We start from the raw sequence: 27,574 nt of genomic DNA on the forward strand, positions 1-27,574 counted from the left end.
AACACCAGTCAGTCGAGTACCAACCTATTTAATTTTCGTGGAGAGGGATGAAGAGTTATGACGGTGATGACGAGGGCAGGGGGTATTGAAGGTATGAGATGAGTGCTTGTGGCTTCAGGGTATGAGGAAAGTGGGAGTGATGTGAGAGATACGTGAGAAGGTCAGGGGGGTTGAGGACGAATGTGGTGATGAGGGCGACCGTGAGGAAATGGGGAGGGGGGTGCCAGTAAAAGTACAGATTAAGATCCTTGCTACTTGAATACGGCAGCCACTGAGCACGCGTACTGACTCGCAAGGAAGGTCTGAAGCGGCAGGGACCGGGCGCGGGGCGGACTGGGAAGAAAGTCAAGAGGCGGTGGTGCCGGGCGCGGGGCATTCTGGGGAGAAGGTCAGCAATGGCGGCTGGCTGCCGGATTGGGCCGTCGATTCTAAACAGCGACTTGTCCCGGCTCGGGGCTGAATGTCGGAGGATGATGGACTGCGGGGCTGACTACCTTCACCTGGATGTGATGGACGGGTAAGAATGGTGTGTAGGTTGTAAAGAGGAGGCTGTGGATAGAGGGTAACGGGAGGTTGCAGTGCACAGGAGAAGTCTGAGGAGGTACTGGGTTTCCTGCTGGTTACACCCTGAAAGACTCCTTACAGCTTGTGGAAAAAAAAATCCCTTTCAATCCATGTTGTGTGCCTAATCAGATCTTGCAATTAGCGATTAATTACAGGACAGCAGCAAGTTTTTTAGTTTGTTGCCAGACTGACTGTAAACCAGCTCCCTGAATCCCACTCCCCTGCCTTTTCCCTTGCAAATGTCTTTTCTTTAATAAATCCAGTTCTTTAAAAGGCATGATGGAATGTGCCTTCGCCAGTTCCAAAGATGGTAGTAATCACTGGGACTTTGTACCTTTTGTGGAGCCTGGGCTTGCGCAACACTACCCTCTCCTCTCAAGTGGTGACTGCAGAATGTCCCCATATGTGAGAGCGACAGTGAGGTAGGAGCTGGCTCTTTCGCTTATAGGCTATTTTTCATCCAGATTTCTTCAACAGCAGAAGAGAACTGACCTGTGATTGGAGGAGCAGCTGGGAATACAAGTGGTTGAACAGGTTGGCAGGATTGACATGAGGTGGTCTGGCCCTCAGGGTGGGGAGATAGTCAAGGAGGCTGCAGAGGAGACACAAAAGTTTTAAACCGGTCAACAAGTTCAGAAGCTAGTATGTGGGGCAAATGTAGTTAATGCTATTGTAATGAATAAGAATTAACAGCTCATTTTTCCAAGTGCCAGGCTATTGAGTTACCACAGGGATCAGTGCTTGGACTCTGGCTAATCACAACATAATTAGTGGATAAGATGAGGGAACTAAATGTAACATCTTCAAGTTTGCAGATGATAAAGTTGGGTGTGAGGTTGAAGACAATAAAGAAGAAATGGAGGACACAGGGAGTTGGATGATCCGCTGTGGTCATATTGAATGGCAGAGCAGGCTCAAAGGGCCGAATGGATTACTTGTCCTGTTTTCCGCATTTCTATGAAAATTGTGTCAATTGTAAAATTTAAATTTTTAGTTGACATCTTAGAAGCAGAAAATCTTCCCATTTCATGATTATATTTTAGAAATGCAACTCTTGCATGTAAGCTCTGACCTCATCAGTCATTGCTGGGTGTACTTAGAGTGATGGCTTTTCTTTTGTTTAGAAGTGTCTATCAGTTATTTTGATTGTGATCGTAAGCCTGTTATTTTGTGCTAATTTGCATACTTGGTGTTTAGGATAGTGATGCTTTTGTGGTGTGCTGTGACTTTGTTTGATGGGGAGCAGTGATGATTGTTGAGGATATTGATGAAATCTTCTAATTCTGTTTCTTGAGTCCAAATCCCCATATTACACTGAATACATAAAGTACAGTTACTTTGTGACTGCTTTCCATGATAAAGTAGTTACCAGTGAGAAAAAGGCCCAGAGAAGCAAAAACATAGCTTCTGACATTCAAAAAGTAGCCTGTGAGAAAATTTCAAGAAGTATGTGCAAGAAAAGCTATTTTGACTTAGGGCTGGGTCCAAAAAAATGGAGCTGGTTGCATAATATGAATGACTAAGTAATGTGCAAATGCCTGACAAGACCATGGTTGTAAAATGTATCATACTGAAACCTGTCACTTCAATATGCTTTATAAGTAGAGGCGTAAGTACAACAATTGAGGTTTTGCTGATCCTCAATAACCCCTTGTGCCTTTGCTTTCCAATTCTGGGCATCTGGAGGATGTGCAGAGGAGTCGTAGAGAGTTCATAGATTCCTGCAGTGTGGAAGCAGGCCATTCAGCCCATTGAATCAACAATGACCCTATGAAGAGCATCCCACCCAGACCCACCCCCCTACCCTATCCCTCTAATCACCTAGCCTGCACACTGGGTAATTTAGCAAGGCCAGTCCAGCTAACCTGCGCATCTTGGAACTATGGGAGGAAACCGGAGCACCCGGAGGAAACCTACGCAGACACGAGGAAGTGCGAAATCAACACAGACAGTCACCTGAGGGTGGAATCGAGCCCGGGTCCCTGGCACTGTAAGGCAGCAGTGCTAACCCATCATCATTGGCGGTCTCTCGCAGACGAGGATGACTCTTCCATTCTCAGCGTGACTCTGTGGGTGGCTGTACAGACTGAAGCAGCTTCCAAAGACTGCTACAGTTGGGCAGAAGGTTGTTGCGGAAAGGGGTGAGGCGTTGATGTGGCAGCATGTGCGTGCACCTTTCGCTGTTTTTATCTGGCTTCTATTTTTTTGCCAGCGGCAAGTCTCAAGGTGCTCAACTCCTTCCCGGATGCTCCTCCTCCACTTTGGATGGTCTTGGGCTATTGATTCCCAGGTGTCTGCGGCAATGCTGCACTTCGCCAGTGAGACCTTGAGGGTATGACTGAAGTGCTCTGTCCTCCTGGGGCTTGCCTACCATTTCAAAGCTGGGAGTAGAGCACCTGCTTGGAGAGTCTTGTGTCAGTCATGCGGACAATGTGCCTAGCCCATCATAGCCGATCAAAGGTGGTCAGTGCCTTGACCCTGGTATTGGTGCGTCTTTCTTCCCAACAGGGCTTGCGCAGAGAGCATTGGTGCTATTGCTCCAGCGTTTTGAGGTGTCCACTGCAGATGGTCTATATCTCAGAGCCATATAGGAGGGCGGGAACCACCACAGCTGTCTAAACCATGATCTGGGTGTCAGATCTCATGTTGTTGTCCTCGAACATCCTTTTCCTTGGGCGGCTAAAAGTTGCACTGGCATATTAGAAGGTAGTGCTATTTTGGCCGACAGGACGTTCCCAAGGTATTAGCAGTGCTAACCAACGAGCCACCATGCTGCCCAAAGTTCAAAGGTGCTCCAGAGATTACACAAAAACAGATGTTGTCTTTAGAGTGAAGAAGTCTGAGAGATTTTGGAGAAGTGTAAAACTGTGTTGTGTTAGAAGAAATACAATGTTTCCAATGACTGAAGGATGGCTCAGATTTCACACAATTTAAGTTGATTGGCAAAATTGCTGTGGTACAAAATCAGAAGTTGCTGGAAAAGCTCAGCAGGTCTAGCAGCATCTGAAGAAAAAAATCAGAGTTAACGTTTTGGGTCTGGTGACCCTTCCTCAGAACTGATGGTAGCTGGGAAACATCGGTTTATATTGCAGAAAATAGGGACGGGCATGGGGTAAGGAGTAATTGACAGGATAGAGCCCGAAGAGAGAGAGAGGAGCAGTTGGATAGACAAAGGAGTTGGTAACGATCTGGCTAGGAGGGTGATTAGTTGTTAATGGGGTCTGTTAGTGACGAGCAATAGGTAGTGTATAATGGCAGGCTATGTGATAACAAGGCCTGGTATGTGGGCTAGGGGGCTAGGACATGGGAGAGTTTAGGCCCTAAAATTATTGAACGTGGTATTGAGTCCGGAGGGCTGCAGGGTCCCCAAGTGGAAAATGAAGTGTTGTTCTTCCAACTTGTGCTGAGCTTCGCTGGAACACTGCAGCAAGCCAGAGACAGAGATGTTGGCCAAGGAACAGGGTGGTGTGTTAAAATGGCAGGCAACAAGTAGCTCTGGGTCTTTTTTGCGAGCAGAACGTAGATGTTCTGTGAAGTGGTCACCCAGCTACCATCAGTTCTGAAGAAAAGTCAACTCTGATTTCTTCTTCACAGATGGTGCCAGACCTGCTGAGCTTTCCCAGCAATCTCTGTTTTTGTTCCTGATTTATAGCATCCGCAGTTCTTTTGGTTTTTATTTAGTGCTGTGATACCACTGACTGGATGTCAATCAATGGCCTCTTCGTGCTGCAGAATTTTATAGGATTCAGAATGCATTGCGAAGGCACTTAATAGAACCTGACAAGGTTTAGAAGTACATTGGACATGGATTAAAAGTAAGGGTCCCTGAAACAGGAAATTCTGTAGAGCCTACGAATTATATCCCTGGCCCTGGGGCGGCACGGTGGCTCAGTGGTTAGCACTGCTATCTCACAGCTCCAGAGACCAGGTTTGATTCCAGCCTCAGGCGACGGTCTGTGTGGAGTTTGCATGTTTTCCTCACACCAGTCACCTTAAATCTGTGTGCTTTGCATCTGGATCCTCCCACCAATGGCAACAGATCCTCTCCTCTTGTATTTCTCTGGATCCCTTATGATTTTGAGCATCTTAATCATTCCCCATGTTGTCTTCTGCTGTCCTAGGTAAACAGCCTTTGCTTCACCAATCCATCCACCTAATTGATATTCCTCATCTTTGGAGCCATTCTCGTGAATCTTTTCTGCATTCTTTCTAATACCCTCACATCCCTCCTAAACTATGATGTCCCCAATAATAGATTAAAGCATTTTACCATACTATTGAAGTCAAGCTGACTGGCCTATTGATCCCTGTTTCTCACTCTCATCTCTCAAATGGCAGGATTATATTTGTACCTTCGTGGGGACTGTTCCAGACTCTAGAAAATTTTGTAAAATTAAAAAATCAATGTTTTCTTTCCTTCATTGAAACTAGGAGCAGGAGTAAGCCATTCGGCCCTCAAAGCCTGCGTTGCCGTTCAGCATGATCATGGCTGATCCTGTATCTCAATACCATGTTTCTGCTTTCTCTCCTTGATGCCTTTAATATCTAAAAGAAATTATCAGTCTTGTTCTTGAATTTACTCAGTAATTTCAGTAGACTCCGCAGCCTTCTGTGAGACTAAATTCTATGGATTGATCACACTCTGCACGAAGAAATGTTTCCACATCGCAATCCTAAATGGCCTACCTCATAGAGCCTGAGACTCTGCTCTGGTTTTAGACTCCCCAGTCAGGTGAACAATCCACTCTGCTTGACATCTAGCCCTATTAGAATTTTGTATGTTTCAGACAAATCCACTCTCCTCCTTCTAAACTGTAGTAAATAAAGGCCTAATCAAACCAATCCCGCTCATGGAACAGTTCTGCAATCCTCAGTAACAGCCCAGTGAATTTCTGCTGCACTCCCTCTCTGCCAAGTTTATCCTCTCCTCATCAAAACTGCATGCAATATTCCAGGTATTGGTCCAGTAAGGCTCTGTATAACTGCAGTAAGATATTTCCATATTGGAACTCGAATCCTTTCGCAGTGAAGATCACTATACCATGCCTTCTGATTTGCTTGCTGCACCTGCCTATCTACTATCATCAATTAGTGAATAAGGACTTTCAGATCTCTGTACATAAACACCATCCTAGATATCACCATTTAAATAATATTCAAGCTTTCTGTTTTTCTCACTAATACCATATTTATCCATGCAATACTGCATCTGCCGTGTGGTTATTCATTTACTTGACTGTCTTGATCATCTTGAAGCCACCTTGTATCTCTCAATCTTTCCCAGTTCTGTATCATTAGCAAACTTGGAAATGTTGCATTTGGTTCCTTCAACCAGATCATTTATCTACTTTTTATATATAAAAAGTGAATAGCTGGGGTCTAAGCACTGATCGTTATGCTACGCCAGTAGTCTCTGCCTGCCAACCTTGCAGAAGACCTATTTATTCCCACTTTGTTTCTGATCTGTCAATCAATTTTCAGTCCATGCCAGTACATTGCCTCCAATCCCATATGCATTAATTGTGCCCACCACTGTTTCTCTCCTATCTACTGTAACAGTTACATCCTCGAAAGAGCTGATTTCCAGAGGTTAGATGAGAGTGACAGCACTTGACATCCTAATGCCACACTGAGTTAATTGTGGCCTTGGGGTCCTGTCAGTACTGGAGCCAATGGGAATCATGGGCAAACTGTCAACTGTTTGGAGTCATATCTGGCATATGGGTTGTGGTTATTTGAGTTTAGTCATCTCAGCTCTAAGACATCTCTTCAGGATTTCCACAGGGTAGTGTCATAGGCCAGGCCATTTTCAGCTGCTTCAGCAATGACCTTCCCTCCATCCAAAGGTCAGAAGTGGAAATGTTCACCAATGATTGTACAAGGTTTGCTGCTATTTGCAACTCAAGTAGCAGTCCGTGTCCAAATGCAACAAGACCTGGACAACATCCAGGCTTGGGCTGACAAGTGGCAAGTAATATTGGCGCTACACAAATGCCAGGCTATGACTATCTCCAATAAGAGACAACCTAACCGCTGACCCTGGACATTCAATGGTTTTACGATCACTGAATCTCCCACTGTCAACATCCTTGGGGTTACCAATCATCAGAAACTCAACTGGGCTTGCCACGGAAATACAGTGGCTACAGGAGCATGTCAGAGGCTTAGGATACTGTGGTGAATAACTTACCTACAAGATACAAGATGGAATACTCCCTGCTTTCAATGGATGGGTGCAGGTCCATGATTACAGTCACCCATGATTACAGTTGTAGCCTTATTGCTTGTGTCTCTAATCTCCTGTTTAATGCCTTCCCTTGCATCTCAGCTGCTGTTTGGGTCCTATAGACCCTCTCTGCTATTACCTCGAGAGACCCCGAATGAACTACCTCCTTGCCAATTCTTATCTATGGGCTGGTCCTCCAATAGCTCATCTGACACCCAGCTCTACCTGCCACCAGCTATACTGTCTCTAAATGAACAGACTATTTGCCTGGCGCCTGTTATGTAATGAGCAGAAATTCACTCTAACTAAATACTGGGAAGAATGAAGCCACTATCTTAAGTCCCTCCCACAAGGTCTGGTTGTCAGCCACTAACTCCATCCTCTTAATTGTGAGAGTCTGAACCAGGCTGCACATAACCTGATGTATTATTTAGTCCAGATATGAACTTGTAGCCATCATTAACAGCACCCTTGTTCCATTGCCTGCCTCTGCACTCCATCTGCTTCTGAAACCTTTGAGTTAACATTTGTTTCCTCAAGGCTATTGCACTATGCTCCTTGGTGGCCTCTCACATGCATGTTCTCTTATGAACATAACTTCTGACTATATTCAGACGCACCAAGTCCTGTTCACCCTTCACTCCTGTACTCTTTTGATGGCTTTGGCTCCCAGTTCAGTTCTGCCTTGATTGTAAACTTGTTGTTTCTTTGAATTTTAAATCCCTCCATGGCTTTTTTCCGCAATTGGAAGCAACCAAAATCATCTGCTCCAATCTAGGATTGGGGCCAAATTGGAAGGCTCCAATCTAGTCCTGTTGTGCATTCCCATCATATATTGCTGCACCATTGTGTTCAGCTACAAGCTCTTTGTTTAAGGATAAGGTAATCTGCCTGAATGTATCTTTGATTTGTCTAGTTTTACTTGCTGATGTGAAGTATGAGCTTTGTATAAGTTCATGTTGAAGTGCTCTGGGTGCATGTAGCCCTGAAAAATTTGTGTTTTTTTACCTTCTATCTCATTGTTTCTGTAATCAATGATTTTATTGATTTCAGCAGATAGGAGGAGCATGTGGGAAGAATTATTCATTCAATACATGAATTATTTTGTACTTATTCTCTGCTTTAGAACCACTGAGCTAGGGTTTTACCATCTTCCACCCACTTCCTCAGTCTTGGCCTCAACCACCACTTCATAACACTTCTTCCTCTGAAATTTTCAGAACTTAATTTCCATCTGATCCATTTTGTATCATATTTAATCTGTATTTTGGAATTCAGGCATGTAATTCTCATTCAGCATGTTTCTTTAAAAGGTTTCCACTTGTTCATGATTGTAGTTAGTTCTCTAAGTCTTTCAGTATTTTGCAGCCACAGTGCCATGTATACCAAATCCTGAGAACTGAGCAACAGCAGATCTTATCTGCAAATCATTACAGAATTCTAAGTAAACTTATAGCTACTAAGATTGTTGAACATTAACTTTGGAGAAATGATTGTAGTGATCAACTGTTCACGGGCATTGTGACATTCTTCATTTGTGTCATGCACACTTTCTGGCATTACAAAGTATCTGCAGAATAATACGCCAATATGGTATCCCAGTGTTACACAGTGACAGATCTGTCACCACCAGTACTGTAACCCAGTGTTATACAGAGACACCTGTCTGCAAGCAGTACTGTACCCCACTGACATACAGTGGCAGACCTATCCACACCACTGATGTACTGAAGTGTTGCACAGTGACAGGCTTGTGCCCTAGTGTTGCACAGTGACAGGCTTGTGCCCTAGTGTTGCACAGTGACAGGCGGAAGGACAGTTGTATGAGTTGTTGGTGAGGCCGCACTTGGAGTATTGTGTACAGTTTTGGACACTCTTGTTGGACTGGAAAGTGTGCAAAGAATATTTACAAGGATGTTGCGAGGACTAGTTGGCCTGACTTAGAGAGAGAGGTTGGCCAGGATAGGACTTTATTCCTTGGAATGTAGGAGAATGAGGGGTGACCTTATTGAGGTGCATAAAATCATGAGTGGAATAGATAGGATGAATACATATCATCTTTTTCCTAGGGATGGGGAATTGAAAACTAGCGGTTTAAGGTGAGAGGGGGTAGATTTAAGAAGGACCTGAAGGGCAACATCTTCACGCAGAGAGTGGTGCGTACATGGAATAGGCTGCAAGAGAAAGTGTTTGAGGCAGGTACAATAGCAACATTTAAAAAACATTTGGATAGGTCCATGGATGAGAAGGGTTTAGAGGGATATGGACCAAATGTGGGAAATTGGAACTAGCATCATGGTCAGCATGGACCAGTTTGGGCTGAAGGGCCTGTTTCCATGCTGTATTACTCTATGACATGTAGTATGAGGAAGTGGGGAAGCAACAGAAGGACTTGGACAGACTAGGAGAGTGGGCAGTGAAGTGGCAGGTGAAATACAATGTGGGAAAGTGTGAGGTTGTGCACTTTGATAGGAAGAACAGAGATGTCGACTACTTTCTAAGTGGAGAAGGGCTTCAGAAATTTGAACACAAAGGGACTTAGGAGTTCTAGTTCAGGATTCTCTTAAGGTTATCAAACAGGTTCAGTTGGCAGCTAAGAAGGAAATGCACTGTTAGTATTCATTTCGAGAGGGCTGGATTACAAGACCAGGGCATACTGCTGAGGCTGTAGAAGGCTCAGACCGCAATTAGAATACTGTGAGCATCCTTGGGACCCGTATCTAAGGAAGGAAGTAAAGGCATTGGAGGGGGTCCAGAAGAGGTTTTCAAGAATGATCCTGCGGATGAAGGGCTTGTCGTATGAGGAGTGGCTGAGGAGTCTGGTCTGTAATCATTGAAGTTTAGAAGGATGAGGGGAACATGTCTCATCGAAACTTACAGAATACTGGGAGGTCTGCATTGAGTGAACATGGAGAAGATAGTTCCACAAGGGACAGCATAGTGGCTCAGTGGTTAGCACTGCTGCCTCACAGTGCCTGGGGCCCAGGTCCAATTTCCCCCTTGTGCAAACTTCACACAGACAGTTGCCCATTCTCCCCGTGTTTTGTGGGTTTCCTCCCACAGTCCAAAGATGTGCAGGCTAGGTCGATTGGCCATGCTAAATTGCCCGTAGTGTTCAGGGATGTGTAGATTAGGTGGGTTTGGGGAATAGGTCTGGGTGGGATGCTCCGAGGGTTGGTGTGGACTCATTGGGCCGAAGGGCCTGTTTCCACGCTGTAGGGATTCTGTGGAAGTTTTTCACTAGGACCCAAGGGCCAGCCTATCCAGCCAATCCTTATAACTCAAACTTTCCAGTCTCCGTAATATCTTTGTAAATTTTGTTTTGCATTCTTTCCAGTTTAGTAACATCCTTCCTATAGCAGGGCAACTAGAATTGTACACAGTACTCCAAATGTGGCCATATCAGTGTCCCAGCTCCTGTACTCAATACTCTGACTGATGAAGGCAAGCGTGCCTTCTTCACAACCCTGTCTGCCTGTGACGCCAATTTCAAGAAACTATGTAGCTGCATCCCTAGGTCTCTGTTCGACAGCACTCGCCAGCGCCTTACCATTAACTGTGTAAGTCCTGCCTTGGTTTGTCTTACCAAAATGCAACACTTCATTTTTATCTGCATTAAACTTCATCTGCCATTCCTCGGCCCACTGGCCCAGTTGATCAAGATCCTGTTGTACTTTTAGATAACTTTCGCTGTCCGCTATATTACCAATTTTGCTATCATCCGCAAACTTACTAGCCATGCCTCCTATATTCTCATCCAAACCATTTATATAGATGACAAACTTGAGTGGACACAGCACCAATCCTTGTGACACAAAACTGGTCCCAGGCCTCCAGTCTGAACAATACCTCTGCCCATATCCTCTGTCTCCTACTGTCAAGCTAGTTTTGAATGCAATTGACTAGCTGTCTCTGGATCCCATTTAATCCAACTTTGCTAACCAGTCTACCATGTTGAACTTTGTTGAAGGCCTTCTCCTGTTGTATAGAAATGTATGGTTGTAATGAGAAGTTGGAACTTTGGAAATTGAAGACAGAAGTTCCTAGTGAATGGAGAATGGTTTGATTCACACTTAGCCTGGGATGAGTACTGTTGTTTTCCTACTTTTATATATGTATAATATATAATTATAAAAATATACTATATATATTCGTATAAAAGTCAATTTTTTTTTAGACTTTAAGGTTAAATTTATGGGGTTGACTATTACATGCTACATTTGAGGGGCTGAAATTCATGCCACAGTCCAAAGTACCATATCATTGGCAGAAGCCCAATTGATCTCTAAATGAATAAAGAAAAATAAAACAGTGAACTATGGTAATTACCAGTATTTCTGTAATCCAGTGCCATGAAAAATGAACAGGGCTGTGAGAGGCATAATCTCTCATAGCATCGTACCTCACGTGAGCATTCGTGTATTGTCAGCGGATAAGAACAAACAGAACAATTATTCTCCCTGTAAATAAAAACCTGATTATTCTTTCACAAAGTAACTCTGAAATCTTTTCCATTTTCTTCGATGTCCAAAAGCGCGCTCTCACCCTCAGTGAAACAGTAAGTCAGTGGATCTGAGCTCTCTCAATTACTGGGTTCATTCTTTTGAAGCTCTGACAAAGGGATGAAACCTGATGAAAAGAAACCTGCTGTTAAAATGCTACAGTATCCTGGAGTCAAAAACAAAATCCCAACAAACCTGGGAGACTGGATGATAGCACTTTATCTCCACCTGCAGGTTATTAACGTATTACTGTTTAGATTCAGCACTTTAATTTTCACATTTTCATCCCCATCTTCGGAGTAAAGGTACAGTTCAGGAAGGTTCTTTGACAGATGAGAACGAACACCAGCCAGCATTTACCTTAAAATCCAAATTATCTGTGAAGAACTAGGGTCGACCTTTACACGAGATGTATGGAAAATTCAAGATTTTTTGGCCAAAAATAGGGGTCGGCTTTTACATGAGATCAACTTTTACTCTAGTATATATGGTATATGATTTGGACTCTGGGCTAAGGAGTGCAGTTATGGAATTTTTGGCTGAAAGAAACTAGATGATTGATCGTCAGCATGAAAACAGCAGAGGTCAGAAAGACACTGAAAGCTCAGTGGGCAGATACATGCCAGATGGCAATATTATGTAAATAGGCTGATTTTGTATGAATGATTTTGTTGTCATGAATTTTACAGTGAGATATTCAGTAAAATACAGTGAAAAGCTTTCATTCATCACCATGATTAGGTGCCATTTTGAATAGTTTAAGAATAAGAAAAATGAAAAGATATGGCTTAAAAAGAAGTCTGTCTACATTCCGCTGCCTCCTACACAAGTCCTCAGTCAGCTCAGAACCACCACAGCATTGTTGCCGCTGCAGCATCAGACCCAACCAATGACACAGTTGCTGATCCTCAGGTCTCACCTTTCACTGCTGAGCCTACCTCACCGACATTGCCTCTGCCAATGTAGCAGCCACCAATTCCGGGTCCTATGCTCACCTCACAAAAGTGAATAAGGGTTCGCTTGTCGCTGACGCCGATGCTGTCTGAGCTGTTCAGACATCCAGCGGTACAAAAGGTAGTAAGAGAGAGAGGGAAAAAAAACAAGGAAAGAGAAAAAAGAAAAGCGGAGCAGATGAGCCCAGGCTCAGGAACCATACTCCGCCATCTTGGACACTTCCTAAATTGGAGGAATGAAGCAGAAACATTGGATCCTGTGGAGTGAAAATTTGATTTCTTTCTAGGTAAAGTTGATGAGATGGTTCAGAAAACAAGTGGAATACTGATATCACAGACATAACAAAGAGGTGAATTGAACTTCTGAATGATATATTTCTTCAATCTGAAATAGAGGTTGTTTGATTTTTCTTTTCTAATATTTTTCTTTTGAAAAAATAGGCAGTGGTGTCTTTCCCTAAAAAAAAAACCCAGTTGTGAAGTCCAATTTAAAATTGGCCAAGGCAAATTACTTAGGGTTAAAGCAAAATCTATCAATGCATTCAAAACACAGGGAATTAGACTGCAATGCGCATTCTCTCTCAGACATCCAAAAATATACTTAAAAGCAATCCCAACAGGCCATAAGTTTCAGTCATATAACTGGGGCAGCTACCAAGGCGGGTTTTGGTATCCTGGTCAGATCTTATTGTTTCTGCAGCACATACCTGGATTTATTAGCACCAGCTTGTGCACAGTGTGTTTCATTGGTTTCCTTTGTTCAGAACTGGCTGAAGTAGATGTAATGTCAATATTCCTTCATGTCACCTAGATTGGAAGTTCATACAAATGGGAGGTGAGCCATACCGGAGATGATTTTTGATTTGATTTGAATTACTTGCCCATTATTGGCTGGGCTGTTTTAATGTGTTTTTCAAATAGTTGCTAAATTTATATGTGTATATTAAAGTTCTTTTGTAATCTATTCATAACACTGAGATATGGAACATTTAAAAACAAATCCAAGGAATCATAATTGACCTTTACAAAACACCTGTCTGATCTCAACTGGATTTTTTAATAAGTTTTTAAAAAATTTTTTTGGAAGTTTTATTTATGGGTGGTATGGCTCAGTGGTTAGCAATGCTGCCTCACAGCACCAGGGACCCGGGTTTGATTTCACCCTTGGACGACTGTCTGTGTGCAGTTTGCACATTCTCCCCTTATCTGTGTGGGTTTCCTCCGGTTTCATCCCACAGTCCAAAGATGTGCAGGTTAGGTGGATTGGCCATGCTAAACTGCCCGTAGTGTTCAGTAGATTAGGTGGGTTATAGGGGGATGGGTCTGGGTGGGATGCTCTGAGGGTCTGTGTGGACTTGTTGGGCCAAAGGGCCTGTTTCCAAACTGTAGGGATTCTTTAAAAAAAAGTCTGGGCTTCACACTTTAGGGAGGATGTCAGGCTTTGGAGAGGATTTGCTGGAACGGTACCAGAAATCAGGTACTCCATTTATATGGAGAGACTGGGGATGCTGGGATTGTTCTTCAAGCAGAGAAGAAGAAGTGGGATTTAATCAAGGTGTTCAAAATTAGCTGCACCTTTGTTAGAGCCTAGTGAAAAACTGTTTGCTCTGACAAACAAGTTGTTAGCCAGGGACCCCTGATTTAAAATTATTGGGAAAACGATGTGAATTGTTATCAGACTGAGGGTTGGTAGCCTTTAGGACATAATACCTGAAAGAATAACGTTGAGCGTAAATTCCAAATTTTTGCAAGAAATTAGGCATCTACTGAAGAAATCTTTTGCAGGGTTGTGAGGAGGAAATTGGACAGTTCTTGCAAAGAATCAATGCTGACATGACTAGGTAAATGGTATCTTGCTGTGCTTGTGAAACACCTTGCTTTTAAGAACTTGTGTCCTCTGTCCTGCAGACATTTTGTGCCTAATATCACGTTTGGTCATCCTGTGGTAGAATGTCTTCGGAAAGAACTCGGACAAGAACCCTTCTTTGGTAAGACTTTTGAGTAGCATTCCCCCTTTCAATGTGGTGTTGTCAGTGATGTTCTGGAAATTGTGGCATAAAATGTTTGGATGGGATTGAGGCCAGTTATTGTCAGCAACTGATAATGTAGCCTCCCTGCAATTAACCACTTTCCTTCTTTGAAATTAATGGGATGGTTTCCAGGTGTAAGGTCCTGAGCATTCAGTACTTCAAACAGGAATGATGAAGGACATTGTTTAGTTGGACACTGAGCTGTTGATTGATAGCACTAAATTAATTCCTGTGGTCAGGAGGTTGCTGGGAGCCAGGTTTTCTCTTGGTCTGCTCAGAATATTTTCATGCTCGCTGCCTGGCTACCCCACAGCCAAAGGCAGTTCATTCCAATTCTGGTATAAACTCACTGTTAAGAACCTTGGAAATGCAATCATAAAGCCACTAACTGCTGTGGTGATATTGAGTTGTTAGCTCAGATGCAGACTTGTATACTCAGTGACAGCATCAGAAAATAAATCATAACTTTAGAAATTCAAAGTGAAAAATGACTGAGACAAATAGTGTCCTCTAAATGAGCAGTAAATAGTGAGAGTAACTGAGACAAATACCATCTTTTTCATGAGACTTAAACACTGTCGCCAAGTGTGAATAACTGAGATAAATGCTGACCCAAGTGACAGTAACACAAGTACTGTCCCCTAGACAGGGTAACTGAGATACTAGTCAGGAATGGGAGTAATAGAGAGAAAAATGCAGTCTCTTTGTGAGAGTAACCGAGATGCATACTGTCTCCAAATGGGAACGATGGAGTTACAAACAGTTTCTATGTGAGATTAAATGGGAGAGCTATATTATCCTCTTAGTAACTGTAACTGAGAGTTGAATGCTATTCATCTGGTGCATGCTATGTTGAACTGCTTTATTCAGCCCTCACTTGGGATGTACTTTCTATACTTTCACCCATTTCCCCACATTTTGTGAAAGATTAGACTGAATCTTGATTTTGAAAGCTGCCTAGTATTCTTTTTAATTTGTTGAAATTTGTCCAATTGAGTTATTTGATTTCTTTCAAGGTGAGAGGGGCAAGATTTAAAAGGGATCTAAGGGGCAACTTTTTCACGCAGAGGGTGGTGAACGTGTGGAATAAGCTGCCAAAGGAAGTGGTGGAGGCTGGTACGATGATAACATTTAAAAGGCATGTAGATGGGTATATGAATAGGAAGGGTTTAGAGGGATATCGACCAAATGCTGGCAAATGGCACTAGATTTATTTAGGATATCTAATCGTATGGATGAGTTGGACCGAAGGGTCTGTTTCTGTGATGTGCATCTATGACTTTTATTTAAAATTGAGGAGAGGTTAAAATGTTCTTTCATTTTGATTTTTGTGAAACATGTGACCCACGTGGTGTGGCAGGCACGTGATGGTACAAAGGAAGAACATTGAATTGTGATTAAACCATTCATCAGAGTTGATTCACTCTGGAGATGTAGGTCCCTAGTGCCTCTTTTTTTAAACTTTGTCATAAGTAGTTCAGTAACAAAAGCAGGCCTGGTGCTTGGAATACGCCACAGGAATTTGTTGTGCTGTGTTGGTGTCTGGCTGATGTTTGAAACTTGTTAAAAACACAAGCACTTTCTCCTCTTCAGTTAAGTAGTCCCAGTGCTAGTGCAGTCACTCCTGGTCTTAACACTGATACACTTTTATTTTTGAATGGTAAATGATTGTATCTATTTACATTGGACAATGAGTTTTGTCTCTCTCCTCCACTTTTGAAGGCTGCAGCTAAAGTTGGGTAGGCCTCGCTGGGAGTGGAAGAGTTTGAAAAACTTCAAACAAGTTTTTTTTAATATCTGAAACCATGTGGTGTAGTAAGAATGAGCATAGCCTCTGAATGTCGATTTTAAAATGGCAGCAACAGGGAGGAGGCTAGGTTGCATCTGTTGACACCTAAGACATTTAAAGTGATAAAAAGTTAGCAAACACTTATTCCTTCAATTCTTGTAATTTTTATATTGGTAACAAAAAGTGTCGAAGTAGATTTTTAATTTTAAAAAACTTTTTTATTATTGCGCATGCACAGAATGAGAGAGATTAGAAATGAGCATATGCAGGCAGCAGTTATTGGTGGATTGTTGGTGTCAGTAAACACTTTGTAGCCAGTTATTTAAATGTAGACTGTACGTAGCCTGGTATCAGAAATGGGTCAACTAGTCTCCTTAAACAACTAACAAACATCTAGATTATTGCAAATATAATTTTAAAGAAAAATTGTTAACAAAAATTTTAAGCTGTACAAATATATACATCCTTTCTTGAAAAAGAGCACAAATGCACGCAAAGGCAAATTATGCTGAATATCTGAAATAAAAACAGAACGTGCTGGAGAAACTCAGCGGCTCTGGCAGCTTATATACAGATAAATACAAAGTTAACATTTTGAGCTCAGTGACCCTTCTTCAGAAACGAAAGGAGCCGGAAAATTTTTGTTTTTATGCTGTTGAGAAAGAGTGAAGGTGAAGCAAGTGGAACCGATGGTGACCGTTGGTAAACAACAACAGATGATTAAGAAATTAGTTCATAGCTTGTGACAAAGATGTACCCAAGTATGATGCAAGGATTCCAGGCAAGAGATAAGCTAACCATGGTTAACCAGAAAAGTTAAGGATAGCATCAGATTGAAAGAAAACGTACGATTTGGCAAACATTAGTAATAAGCCAGAGGTTGGGAGCATTTTTAAAAACAAAAGATGACCAAAAAAGCACTGTGTAGCAAGTAATAGCCAAATGGATAGCAAGAGCTTCTTTTAAAATCATGAAAGGAAGAACACAACAAAAATGAACATTGCCTCTTTCAGAATGAGGCTAGGGAAATAACGGGGAACCAGGAAATGGCAGAAAAGTTGATCAAATACTACACATCAGTCCTCATAGTAGAAGACACTAGTAGCATTCCAAAATTACTAAATAATCAAGGGACAAAAGGAGGAGAGGAAATAAGTATAATAGCTATAACCAGAAGAAAAGTGCTAGAGAAACTAATGGTGCTAAAGCTCAATTAACCCCTTGGACCTGGGGGTTGCATCCAGGATATTAAAGAAAGTAGCAACAGAGACAGTGGATGCACTGGTAGGGATCTTAGACAGGAGGATTATAAGTCTGCCAGTGTAACATACTTATTCACAAAGGGAAGGTTACAAACTTGGAACTATAGGTTTATTTGAAATCACAAGCTTTCGGAACACAGTAATTCTTTTTCCCAAATGTGGAGGTGCCAGCGTTGGATTGGGGTGGACCAGGTCAGAAGTCACACGACACTTGGTTATAGTCCAACAGGTTTATTTGAATTCACAAGCTTTCGGAGTAGTGCTCCTTCGTCAGGTGAAGTGAAAGCGAAGCACACAGGCAGAGAATTTATAGGCAGAGGAGGAACATGACGAACACCTAAAGATGCTGGAAGACGCCCTCATAAGAACGGGTCATGATGCTCAACTGATTGATCATCAGTTCCGACATGCCACAATGAAAAACCACAGTAACCTGCTCATAAGACAGCCACAGGGCATGACTGATAGAGCACCCTTCATTGTCCAGTACCTCCCCAGAGCGGAGAAACTACCCATCTTCTTTGCAGACTTCAACATGTTATCGATGAGAACAAATATTTTGTCAAGGCCATCCGTACATTTCTACTTCTCGCCTTCAAATAACCACCAAACCTTAAGCAGACCATCATCTGCAGCAAACTACTCAGCCTTCAGGACAACATTGACCACAACACCACACAACCCTGCCATGGCAACCTCCTCAGTACATGCCAGGTCATTGACATGGATGCTACCATCACACATAGAAACATCACCCACAAAGTACATGACCAGTACTCCTGTGATTTGGCCAATGTTTACCTCATACGCTGCGGGCACGGATGCCCTGAGGCATGGATGTTGGCGAGACCATGACACTACGACAACAGATGAATGGACACCGTGCAACAATCGACAAACAGTTGGGAACACCTTCAGTGGTCAAGGACATTCAGCCTCTGATCTTTCAGTAAGCATCCTCCAAGGCAGTCTTTGAGATACACAATGCAGAATCGCCGAGCAGAAACTGATAGCCAAGTTCCATACCCATGAAAACGGCCTCAACCATGATCTTGCATTTATGTTGCGCTACACGTAACCCCATCATACTGTCCTGTATTTGTAAAATCTTCCTTACCGTCCTGTTTTGACACCATCACCAATACTTATTATGATCTCTCTACCTTAATTAGTTTATACAGTTTTGGATTACTTGTTACTTTGGTTAGATCTGCAGCATGTGACTCATATCTATCATGTTATTCCAGCTTTTTGGTTTGTCTCCAGCACCATCTTATTTTTAATCTTTTGTAATTATCTCTCTGCCTCAATCTGATTATAGGTTACCTCTTTGCTTGCTATTCAGCTGTTGACATTTTACTCACACCATCTGATACTTTTCGATCATCTGCAGAGACTTACTATGCAGCCTGTCAACGCTCCACTCACACCATTGGTACGATCTTTTGCTCTCTCTGCCTATAAATTCTGTGCCTGTGTGCTTCTCTTCACTTCACCTGACGAAGGAGCAGCGCTCAGAAAACATGTGATTTCAGATAAATTTGTTGGACTATAACTTAGCGTTGTGTGACTTCTGACCTTGTGCACTCCAGCCCAACACCGGCACCACCTCATCTTGGAACTGCACCTTAACTACTGTTTTTTGGAATCAAAAGGATCTAACAGCTGAACGTTTAGAAATACATAATATGATCAAGCAGAGTCATCATGGCTTCATGAAAGGGGAATCATTCCTGACAAATTTAGTAGAATTCTTTTGAGGAGGTAACAAGCAGGAATAGATAAAGGGGAGCCAGTAGATGTACACTAATAGATACTTGCAGCATAGAAGGAAGCCATTCAGCACACTGTACCTGTCGGTCAACAAAACTCTGACTACACTAATTCCATTTTCCAACTTTAGGCCCAGAGAACTGGAGACAATGGCAACATGAGTGAATATATAAATACTGCTTAAATGTTATGAGTTTCTAACTCAACCACCCTTTCAGTCAATGAGTTCCAGATTCCCACTAAACTCTGCGTGAAAACTATCAACCTAAACACTTAATCTTCTATATCTTACTGTTAACTCTATACCCCTGTTACTGACCCAGCCACGAATGGAAAAAGTGCCGTTGTATCCACTTTGTCTAGGGCCCTCAATATTATGCACCTCTAGGTCCCCTCTCAATCTTTGCTGCTCCAAAGAAAATAACTCCAGTTTATCTAATCTTTCCTCCTAATTCCAGACCCTCTAAGCTAGGCAACATGTATCTTATCTCCACTACATCGTCTCCGGTGCTATCACATTTTTTTTCTTTATTCATTCACAGGATGAGGGGTGTCACTGGCTAGACAGCATTTTATGCCCATCCCTGATTGCCCGGAGGGCAGTTAAGAGTCAACCATACTGCTGTGGGTCTGGAGTCACATGTAGGCCAGACCAGGTAAGGATGGCAGCTTCATTCCCTAAAGGGCATTAGTGACAACCGGCAATAGATTCACAGTGATTATTAGATTCTTAATTCCAGATATTTATTGAATTCAAATTCCACCATCTGCCACCTTTAACAGTCAGTGGTGATACCGCCATCCCTCCGAAAATGTGCTTATCAGAACTACACACAGTATTCCAGTGTGGCTTAGTCAGCATTTTATACAGTTCCCGCATAGCCTCCCTGTTCTTATTTCTGAGTCTCAGCCCATGATCCACCTGCCCTGCTATTTTCAGAGGAATTGCACACCAAGGTCTGATTTTCAATACTTTCCAGGGTCCTACCATTGATAATCCATGTAGTATATGTGGCCTTCCAAAAGGTGTTTGATGAGTACTGCATATTAGGCAACTTAATAAGTGCCTGTGGTATTGGGGTTAGTCTTTTAGCTTGGATAGAGGATTGGCTAACAAGTAGAAGACAGTTAGGATGGAGGGGGGGCATTTTCAGGATGGCAACCTGTAACTAGTGGAGTGGCACATGGATCATGCTGGGCCACAATCATTTACAATGCATATTAATGACTTAGATGAGGAAAGTGAATGTACTATAGCCAAGTTTGCGGATGACACAAAAATAGGTGGGGAAAGCAAGTGGTAATGAAAAAGAGTCTGCAGAGGGATATAGACAGGTTAGATGAGTAGGCAAAAAACTTGGCAGAACTCAAGGCGGCACGGTGGCACAGTGGTTAGCACTGCTGCCTCACAGCACCAGGGACTCGGGTTCAATTTCCATTCTCCGGTGACTGTCTGTGTGGAGTTTGCACATTCTCCCCATGTCTGCGTGGGTTTCCTCCGGGTGCTCGGGTTTCCTCCCACAGTCCATAGATTTGCAGGCTAGGTGGATTGGCCATGCTAAATTGCCCGTAGTGTTCAGGGATGTGTAGATTAGGTGGGTTATAGGGGGATGGCTCTGAGGGTGGGATGCTCTGAGAGTCAGTGTGGACTTGTTGGGCTGAAGGGCCTGTTTCCACACTGTAGGGATTCTATGATGTAATGTAGGAAAATGTGAGGTTATGCACTTTGGCAGGAAGAGTGGAGGAGCTGAATAGTTAAATGGAGAAAGACTGCAGAAGGGTACAGCATAGAGGGACTTTGGAGTCCTCATCAATGAATCGCATTAGCATCTACATTCAGTGTATAATAGGAAGGCGAATGAAATGTTGGTCGTTATTTCAAAGGGGATGGAGTATAAAAGTAGGGAGGTTTTGCTAAAACTATACAAGGCAGTAGTCGGACCATAATTTTGGGCCCCTTCTCTAAGGAAAGATCTTCAGTTTATTAGGCTGATACCAGGTATGGAGGGCTTTTTTGAGGTTGAGCCCAAACTCATTAGAGTTTAGATGAATGAAAGGTGACTTTATTGAAACATAAGAGATCCCTTGGCAACTTGACAGGGTAGATACAAAAAGATTGTTTCCCCTTGTGAGAGAGTCTAGGATCAGAGGGCATAATCTCAAAGAAAGAGGTTTCCCAGTTGAGAGAGAGAGAGAAATGAGGAACGTTTCATGAGGGTGGTGAATTTGTGGAATTCTTTACAGCAGAGGGCTATTGAGGTGGGCCATTAGGTATATTCAAGGCCAAGATAAACAGATTTTTAGAGTCCTAGAGCATGGAAAGACCCTTCTGTTCCAATTCATCTACGCTGACCAATTATCCTAAACTAATCTAGTCCCATTTGCCTGTATTTGGCCCATTTCCCTCCAAACCCTTTCCAGTCCACGTACCCATCCAGACGCCTTTTAAATGATGTAATTCTACCTGCCTCTAGCTGCCACTTCCTCTGGCAAAACATTTCATGTACATATCACCCTCTGCATGAAAAGTTGCCCTTCAGGTATCTTCTAAATCTTTCTCAACTCACCTTAAACCTGTGCTCTGTAATTTTGGACTCCCCTGTCTTGGGAAAAAGACCTTATCTATGCCCTCCATGATTTTACAAACCATAAAACTGTAAGGTCACCCTTTAGCCTCTCACGTTTCAGCAAAAATAGTAAGGAAAGTAAGTGTATTGGGAAAAGGCAGGAAGGGGAGTTGAGGATTATCAAATCAGCCTTGATCCGAATCCACAGACTGAAAAGTTTGCTTTTACTCTTCCATCTTGTGATCTTAAAATATGTCGCCTCTGCTGAGTCTAAATCCATGCAAATGAGACAGCAGCATTGGTTGGGGAGATCAGGGGTGTTAAGAATAGGACTGAGATCCTGCTGTGAAGTTGTTGACCTTGAAGTTGAGTCCTCATGGCTGTAATATGCCTAGGCAGGAGTGCCTAAATTAAGCTTCTCTTTTGGATATGTCCCTCGCTCAAATACTATTGAGGGAGGTGGGGGTGAGAGAGCTGAAAGTTGACTAGAATTGACAAAAGCTGTTGTATAACAGCAGTGTTTAAATCGAAGGCCATGCTCGCCATTTGCAGTGTGTTTATTGTATTAATTTAAAGGATCTAGATTTGTTGCTGGAATGAATTTTATAAGTATAACCTTTTCAAAGCTACTGGTTAATAGGAATTTAAGTGCTCCCTGCCACTGTGCCTTGTTTATTTTACAGATATGCATATGATGGTCTCAAAGCCAGAGCAGTGGGTGAAACCGATGGCAGTAGCGGGGGCTAATCAATACACATTCCATCTAGAAGCAACAAATAACCCAGGACCACTCATCAAAGACATACGTGAAAACTGCATGAAGGTAAGTGTGAAGGAAGTGTTTGAGTCAGTATGCACCACTTCATTTCTGTCCATGAGATTTCAATGAAGTGATTGCTCACCGTTCAAAATGAACTGTGTTTAAAAAGCTACCTGTGAAGTCAGAGAACCTCTCCCTCCAAATTGAGGTTATGGGCTGTTTAGAGCTGTACAGTTCTACCTTTCCAGATTGGAGGGCACATCTATAACACTGCAGTGATCATCTATTGCAGTAGAGTACTGGAGTGTGCAAATGTGTTTTTGTATAAGACAGTAGGAGTGTAGGTCCATTTCTGTACAACACTTGGTTCCAGTACTGGTGGGGACAGCAGTGTCAGTGTATAATACTGGAGTATGGTCCTGGTGGTGAAAGTCTGTCACCGTATAACACGGGGGAAGAGTTCTGGTGGAGACAAAACTGTCACTGTGCAACACTGGGATACAGTACTGGTGGAGGCAGATATGTCACTGTATAATTCCCTGTTTGATTTCTTAGTAACTACACTATGTTGATGGTCTCTAGTTTTGCTCTTCTCCACAAGTGGAAATGCTTTGTCTGAATTCCCTAAAAGTATTGTCCATTATGTTCATCACTCCCATATGATAAGTGTCCCAGTATAACATGAAATTGAGTTGTGTTAAAGTTGTAGCAAATAAGCAACAGGCGTCACACTAGACCACTGTTTGTTATCTGTCCCTCATTAAGCAAACTGTAGTGAATATATTCATGTTAAACAGGAGTCACAGTAAAACCGTCATTTGTGGAAGAGGAGGCATTCTGCCCATCTGTTTCCATTTGACTCTCTACAGGTCAATTAGTCCCATTCCCACACCAGTTTATTTCTTTCAAGTTACTGCTTTTCAAGTACCTACTCCCTCTCAGTTTCCTGTTGTCTCCAATATCTGCTTCTATCAATATTTATACAGATTCTTCTTCCTTAATAAATACCAACACAAATAACCTTTAAGGTACGCTGGACGTATTGTGCACTAAACATATTAGCACCATTTTTATCCCTAACAGCAGCCGTTCCATTGCTTACACCCCACGTTCGAACTGAGGGTCTGCTGTGTCAAAGCAGGCAGGGCTATTCTTCACAAAGGACAGTGGTCTGACTGGTCTTTAACATTTTCTTTAAGAATCTAGTGATACCTGGGTGCTAACTGAGAAACTGGTTTTATTTAGCAGTTGATTGGTACTATTCACAAAGCAACTACATGCATAATGGGAGTTAAGTGTGTAAGGAGTGCTGGGGCAGTATAGAAAATGGGTTCAGCCTTTATCTTAATAGATATGTCAAATTGAATGACTGAAAGGTATAGGATGATACTGGTATAAAACGAGAGATTAAAGGAGATTAGCCATGACCTGCAAGTAAATTAAATGATTGGATATCATGCTTGGGAATAGCTTGAGACAGAATATAAACAAGGTAAGCCTCAGAATACAGATGCCAATACTCTAGCGATTTATACATTCTGTTCCCTTTCATCGTGTACCCCACATTAGGCAGTGACAGATCTGCCTCCACTAGTGACACTTGTGCTTGTTTATTTGCTACAACTTTAACACAACTCAATTTATGTTATACTGCGGCACTCGTCATATGGGAGTGGGAAACATAATGGACAATACTTTTAGGGAGTACAGACAAAATATTTCCACTTGTGGAGAACAGCAAAACTAGAAACCATCAACATAATGTAGCTACCAAGAAATCAAATAGCAAATTTAGAAAAACATTTTATCTGTAAAGCAATGCCTATCTATACCAGTGGCTAAGATGAATAGTACACTTCTGAAGAAGAAGGGTCTTGACCCGAAACGTCAGCTTTCCTGCTCCTCGGCCTGCTGTGTTCATCCAGCTCTACACCTTGTTATCTTGGAAAGGAATAAATGTTTACTATGACAGATTTATGTGATGATACAGGGGAGGATGCTTGAGTAAAGCATAAATGTCACCATGTTTAGGTTGATCTGTTTGTGTTCAGTTTATTCTATGTAATTCTAGATTAGAATTAAGTTGATCTCAGCAAACTGACTCCAGTTTGGTATTGATCTTTCTTCTGCATTTAAACTGCGTATCTGCCCTGTTAATGACGGGTGCTGGGTGATTTACTTTGTTTAAAAATTTGGTACTTCATACAGAGCAAAACAAATAAACATGTGGAGTTTATCTTAAATGTAAGAAGTTTCTTGGTTAGCTTTTTCAAATGGTACGTCCATCAAAGAGATGACCAGAGTGGGTATTATTTCCTTTTGCTTCCAACAGAAGACTTGTAGAACTAGACAGCACCTCTAATAAAACAAGCATTCCTTTATTTCACTGCTGCATGGACACATGAATAGGTGAATGAACTTTCAAAACTTAATGTAAATCCAAACCCATGTAATATGGCAATCTCACACTTAATATATCTTGTATTCTTCCTCTAAAGGTGGGACTGGCAATTAAACCAGGTACAAGTGTAGAAGACTTGGCTCCTTGGGCAAATCAGATTGACATGGCTCTAGTGATGACTGTGGAACCTGGGTTTGGAGGTCAGAAATTTATGGGTGATATGATGTCAAAGGTATAATTTCCATTTCGTATGCTTTGTGGCCTGTCGTAGTGTTTGATCATTGAAGGAATTGGTTTAACATCAATAGATCCTATTAGGACAGGTTAGTTTGAACTTCTTCAGGTGCAGAAGTTCTGCTTAAACAATTGCAAGATAATTCACTTTTTCCTGTCCTAATGCAGATATAGAATGTTGCTATAGTTATTACAAATCGGTTCCCATTTAGCTGTGGAACCTGTTTGCTAAAATATTTCCCTCCTTGTTTGTCCATTTGTGAAAGAGATTTAGAACAGAAAACCATTGTTCTTTTGTTTTAGGTCCACTGGTTGCGAACACAGTTTCCTTCGCTGGATATTGAAGTTGATGGAGGTGTGGGACCAGACACTATTCAGAAATGTGCAGAGGTACTACTACACTGTGACAAAAATAAAATCTGGTACATAATGTGTTTAATTGCTTCAACAAGACTTATTTGTTCCATCCCACCACTTTTTTTTTTTGCAAGTTCACTGCGGTAGATGCTACCTCACTCGTCATGTTCTCAGTTCTCAGTGGCTGGAGTGCAATGGATGTAGGACTCCAGCTGGGTTCCCTTGTTTTCTTCTCTGCTGAAGGTGATAAACTTGGTGTAGTACCCTGACTCAATGCCAGTAGGTTTTGATGAGATGACCCTACAGACAATAGCAATCCCAATATACAGTGCACACTGCTGCCCAAGTGGCGATCAGCTATCTCTGCAGAGTCATAAAATACTTTTCCACACAGCTATCTCAAACTGAGCTTGGCACCTCTATAGTGCCAACATCTACATTACATACTTTAAATTCAAAACGGCAAATAGGGTATTTTTTGGGCTTAGTGAGACTGTTCTCTTAGCTGGAGATAAAAAGCATGGCACCATTTTTTTTGAAGGACTGGAACTGTTCTTATCTGCAGATTTTGTGGTGTAGCAAAACTCTCAATGCTGTTAGGAAGCAATAGGAATGTATTTCCAAGCCATGAGGGTGAGTGATTTTGGCAGGAACACGGAGATGGTGGTGTTCCCATGTACCTACTACCCTTGTCTTTTTGATAGGAGTGGTTATGGGTTTAGAAGTTACTATGTAAGGAGCTTTGGTGAATTGCTACTAAGCACTGGCCAATCACAAACATTTACTCCCTCCATGACTTCACAGTATTAATGTTCAATACATACTTAAAGCTTTTTTTTGGTAAATCTATTTATGATATTAAACTTAATTTTTTTAGGCTGGAGCAAACATGATCGTATCTGGCAGTGCAGTCATGAAGAGTGATGACCCCAGATCTGTAATAAATCTACTCCGTAATGTCTGTGTTGAAGCCATGCAAAAGCGCTGCCTGGACAGGTGAAATGGCAACAGTGCAACCATAGGAAATTCAATTGTGCCTGCTGGTGGTGGTATGGGAATGAACTTCAAACACGTGTAAAACTAATAATTCTTCCATACAGCTGAAACAGTCTAGAAGTTCAGAGGGCTAAAGGAGCAAAGTCTGCAAATGTAAAACTCCCTGTGATTGAAACATTTTCTCTTGGTGCCTCTTTTCTCTATATTCTGAATAAAAACAAATAACTATGTTGTACTGTTTGTATGTGATGCAGAAACAGGAGCTGACAATGTGGAAAAAAATCTCAGACCCTTGAGGAGTCAAAGAATCTGTCTGGTGAGAGTCAGTGCTGTGAGCATTCCTCACTTCTTGAGGATTTTTATATTAGTAGAGAGGAGAACTTTTTCGTGCTTAATGTGAAATTTAGTTTACCTGTGGGCTTTCACAGTCCAATGAGTCAAGCATAACGTGGAAGGGGGCTCTAAAATGGCACTTTTGAAGCCAGAAGTGTAACAAATTGATTTTGCATCATAAGCAGGTCATCATTTAATAAAAAATTTAAACGCCTGAAGTAAAATATACTCAATGACTTGGCCTCCACAGCCTTCTGTACCAAGGAGTTCTACAGATTCACCATACCTGGCTGAAGAAATTCCTTATCTCAGTTCTAAGGGGCCATGCCCTCAGGTCCTAGCAGGAGGAACTAGTGGAAACATTTTCTCCCTGTCCACTGTATCCAGTCCTCAGTATTAGAGTTTCAATAGATTCCCCGTCTTCATCTTTCTAAACACCAAGTACAAAAACAGTCCTCAATCCTTCATCTGACAAGCCCTTCATCCTTGGGCGGCTAGTGCATCCTTAGATTATAAGGCCCAAAACTGCTCACTGTGTTCCAGATACAGTCTGATCAGAGCCTTAACAGCCTCAGCATTACATCTCTGGTCTTGTATTCTAGCATTGTATTTGCCTTCCTAACTTCTGCACATTAACCTTAGGAGTTATGGTTTAAACTGCCCACCAAACTCCATAACCTCATTTCCCCAGATTGGGCAAAGTGGTAAATGAAATACAATCTCCTAGCCTTCCCATTTCTTCAACACTACATATCCCTCCAGTTATCTTTGAAACTGTCATCTGGTTTCAAGGAAGCTCTAGAGGAAGTGTAGTAGTTCTTCCTTTT

The 27,574-nt window shown here is 42.2% G+C and overlaps 1 protein-coding gene across 3 annotated transcripts; it reads left to right on the plus strand.

Annotated features, from left to right (window-relative positions):
- Positions 1-299: 299 nt before the first annotated feature.
- Positions 300-26,644, plus strand: rpe (ribulose-5-phosphate-3-epimerase). Of its 3 annotated transcripts, XM_048598577.1 has the most exons (6): positions 300-517; positions 14,154-14,233; positions 22,350-22,489; positions 24,925-25,059; positions 25,365-25,451; positions 26,296-26,644. In XM_048598577.1, exons 1-6 carry the CDS (start codon positions 396-398, stop codon positions 26,416-26,418), a joined length of 687 nt encoding a protein of 228 aa, XP_048454534.1. In that variant the 5' UTR covers positions 300-395; the 3' UTR covers positions 26,419-26,644. The 3 variants fall into 3 exon arrangements, with proteins under 3 accessions (XP_048454534.1, XP_048454535.1, XP_048454536.1); XM_048598578.1 differs by lacking the exon at positions 24,925-25,059 and having other exon boundaries at positions 312-517; XM_048598579.1 differs by lacking the exon at positions 14,154-14,233 and having other exon boundaries at positions 408-517.
- Positions 26,645-27,574: the final 930 nt, after the last annotated feature.

Source organism: Rhincodon typus, chromosome 7 (genome assembly GCF_021869965.1).
Source record: "Rhincodon typus isolate 14 chromosome 7, sRhiTyp1.1, whole genome shotgun sequence".
In the NCBI taxonomy this organism is placed as follows: Eukaryota; Metazoa; Chordata; class Chondrichthyes; order Orectolobiformes; family Rhincodontidae; genus Rhincodon; species Rhincodon typus.